This window comes from Octopus bimaculoides, chromosome 9, assembly GCF_001194135.2.
Source record: "Octopus bimaculoides isolate UCB-OBI-ISO-001 chromosome 9, ASM119413v2, whole genome shotgun sequence".
In the NCBI taxonomy this organism is placed as follows: domain Eukaryota; kingdom Metazoa; phylum Mollusca; class Cephalopoda; order Octopoda; family Octopodidae; genus Octopus; species Octopus bimaculoides.
Window position 1 is genome coordinate 17,604,227 of NC_068989.1, and position 1,831 is coordinate 17,606,057.

The 1,831-nt window shown below is 39.7% G+C and overlaps 1 protein-coding gene across 3 annotated transcripts in view; it reads right to left on the reverse strand.

Annotated features, from left to right (window-relative positions):
• The window catches only part of LOC128248701 (fibropellin-1-like), a 51,140-nt gene that overhangs the window by 18,214 nt on the left and 31,095 nt on the right, over positions 1-1,831 (reverse strand). The window contains exon 1 of one of the 3 annotated variants that reach the window (XM_052970457.1): positions 755-964. The exons of the other annotated variants lie outside the window; for them this stretch is intronic. Coding sequence (XP_052826417.1) covers positions 755-811 — 57 coding nt within the window. The 5' untranslated portion in view covers positions 812-964. Of the gene's footprint in view, positions 1-754; positions 965-1,831 lie in introns of those variants that run through there. 3 annotated transcript variants of the gene reach the window in all.

Below are 1,831 nucleotides of genomic sequence, written 5' to 3' on the forward strand. Positions count from 1 at the left end.
GTGCAAATGGTTGAGCACTCCACAGACACGTGTACCCTTAACGTAGTTCTCGGGGATATTCAGCACGACACAGTGTGACAAGGCTGACCCTTTGAATTACAGGCACAACAGAAACAGGAAGTAAGAGTGAGAGAAAGTTGTGGTGAAAGAGTACAGCAGGGTTCACTACCATCCCCTGACGGAGCCTCGTGGAGCTTTAGGTGCTTTCGCTCAATAAACACTCACAACGCCCGGTCTGGGAATCGAAACCGCGATCCTATGACCGCGAGTCCGCTGCCCTAACCACTGGGCCATTGCGCCTCCACTACAAAGACACACATGCGTCTAAATATGTATTATATGTATGAATATAAATATATGCATATATACACATATATGTAAATATATACACACATATATACATATATATGCATACTCGTATGTGTGTGTGTATGTATGTATGTAGATATTACATATGTACGTATGTGTATGTATGTATATATATATATATTCATGCATACACATGCATGCAAGCTCATACAAACATACTTATACGCATAAAGATGTATGTAGACACACATGCGTCTAAATATGTATTATACAGTATCTGTGCGTGTGTGTGTGTGTGTGTGTGTGTGTGTGTGTGTGTGTGCGTGCGTGCGTGCGTGCGTACGTGCGTGTGTGTGTGTGTGCGTGTGTGTGTGTGTGTGTGTGTGTGTTTGCGCACGTGCGCGAGGGTGTTCGGTTTGCAAGGAATCCAAGACAGAATACTTACAGAAATTATTGTAGCAAGAAAAGCGCAGAGCAGGAATCTACCGGTTAATTGAAGCATACTGATTGCCTTATTAAGAATTGTCTTATGAGCTTTTAGATGTATGGTGTATATATATAAATATCACTAATCCACTCGTCCCTTCAAAGGCGACGCTAGTCGACGTATTGAACAGCGACTCAAAATCTCAGGCAGCTCCGGTGTAAAAATGAACAAGCAAGGCAATTCTGGTAGGCAACGCGAGAAAGCCCAGTATTTATAGGATATGGTCAGTGGGAACAATAGCGTATGCCAAAGTTTACACAAAGTTGTATGGGTTTGAACGTCGCACAGGTGACCAATGAAAATGGATCTGTAGATATTTGTTTTTCTTATCGTACCAGTCTAGGCACTATATTGGTAAGAATACGAAAAAGGAGGGGATAAAGAGAAAAAGCATACCAGCACTAACGGTGACGGTGACAACGATGACAACAACAATTACAAAAACATGGATGAAGGTGTGGAAGGGAAATGATTGAAAAGAAATTTTTCTGTTGTAAAGTCTAGTATCAAAGTAATTTAAAAATGTGTAGGAGGTTTATAGTTTTAATGTAAACAAAATGAACGAAACCTTCTAAAGTAAATATAAAGACGAAAGATAAATAAAATCAGACATGCAATTATACAATATTTATTTTGTTTTTGATGTTGTTGCTGTTGTTGCTGAAAAGTTTATTACGGAAAATTTGGTTTCAAAGAACAACATTTAGAAATCTCCGGTTCAGTTGTACCGAGTCAGAATAAAGTACAGAAGTGTTTCCAACAAAATGTGTCCAGAGCGACGAAACCATTCCGCAAACTCGTTCTGTGTCCGAGCATTGCTAACTTCATTGTGAGTCAACAATACTTGGTCATTTTATTTGGGAAGGGTAGGGAGTTCTCCTCTGCTAAGTAGTTGTGGTAAAAGAGATAGTATGTTGAATAGATTGAAAAGAGCGCAAGCAGACTCTTTCCTTTTTGGCAAAACCCTCATCAACTTTTTCAATTACTACTTGCAGAAGAAGATACGGAGAACGATACACTACACTCCAATGAGTT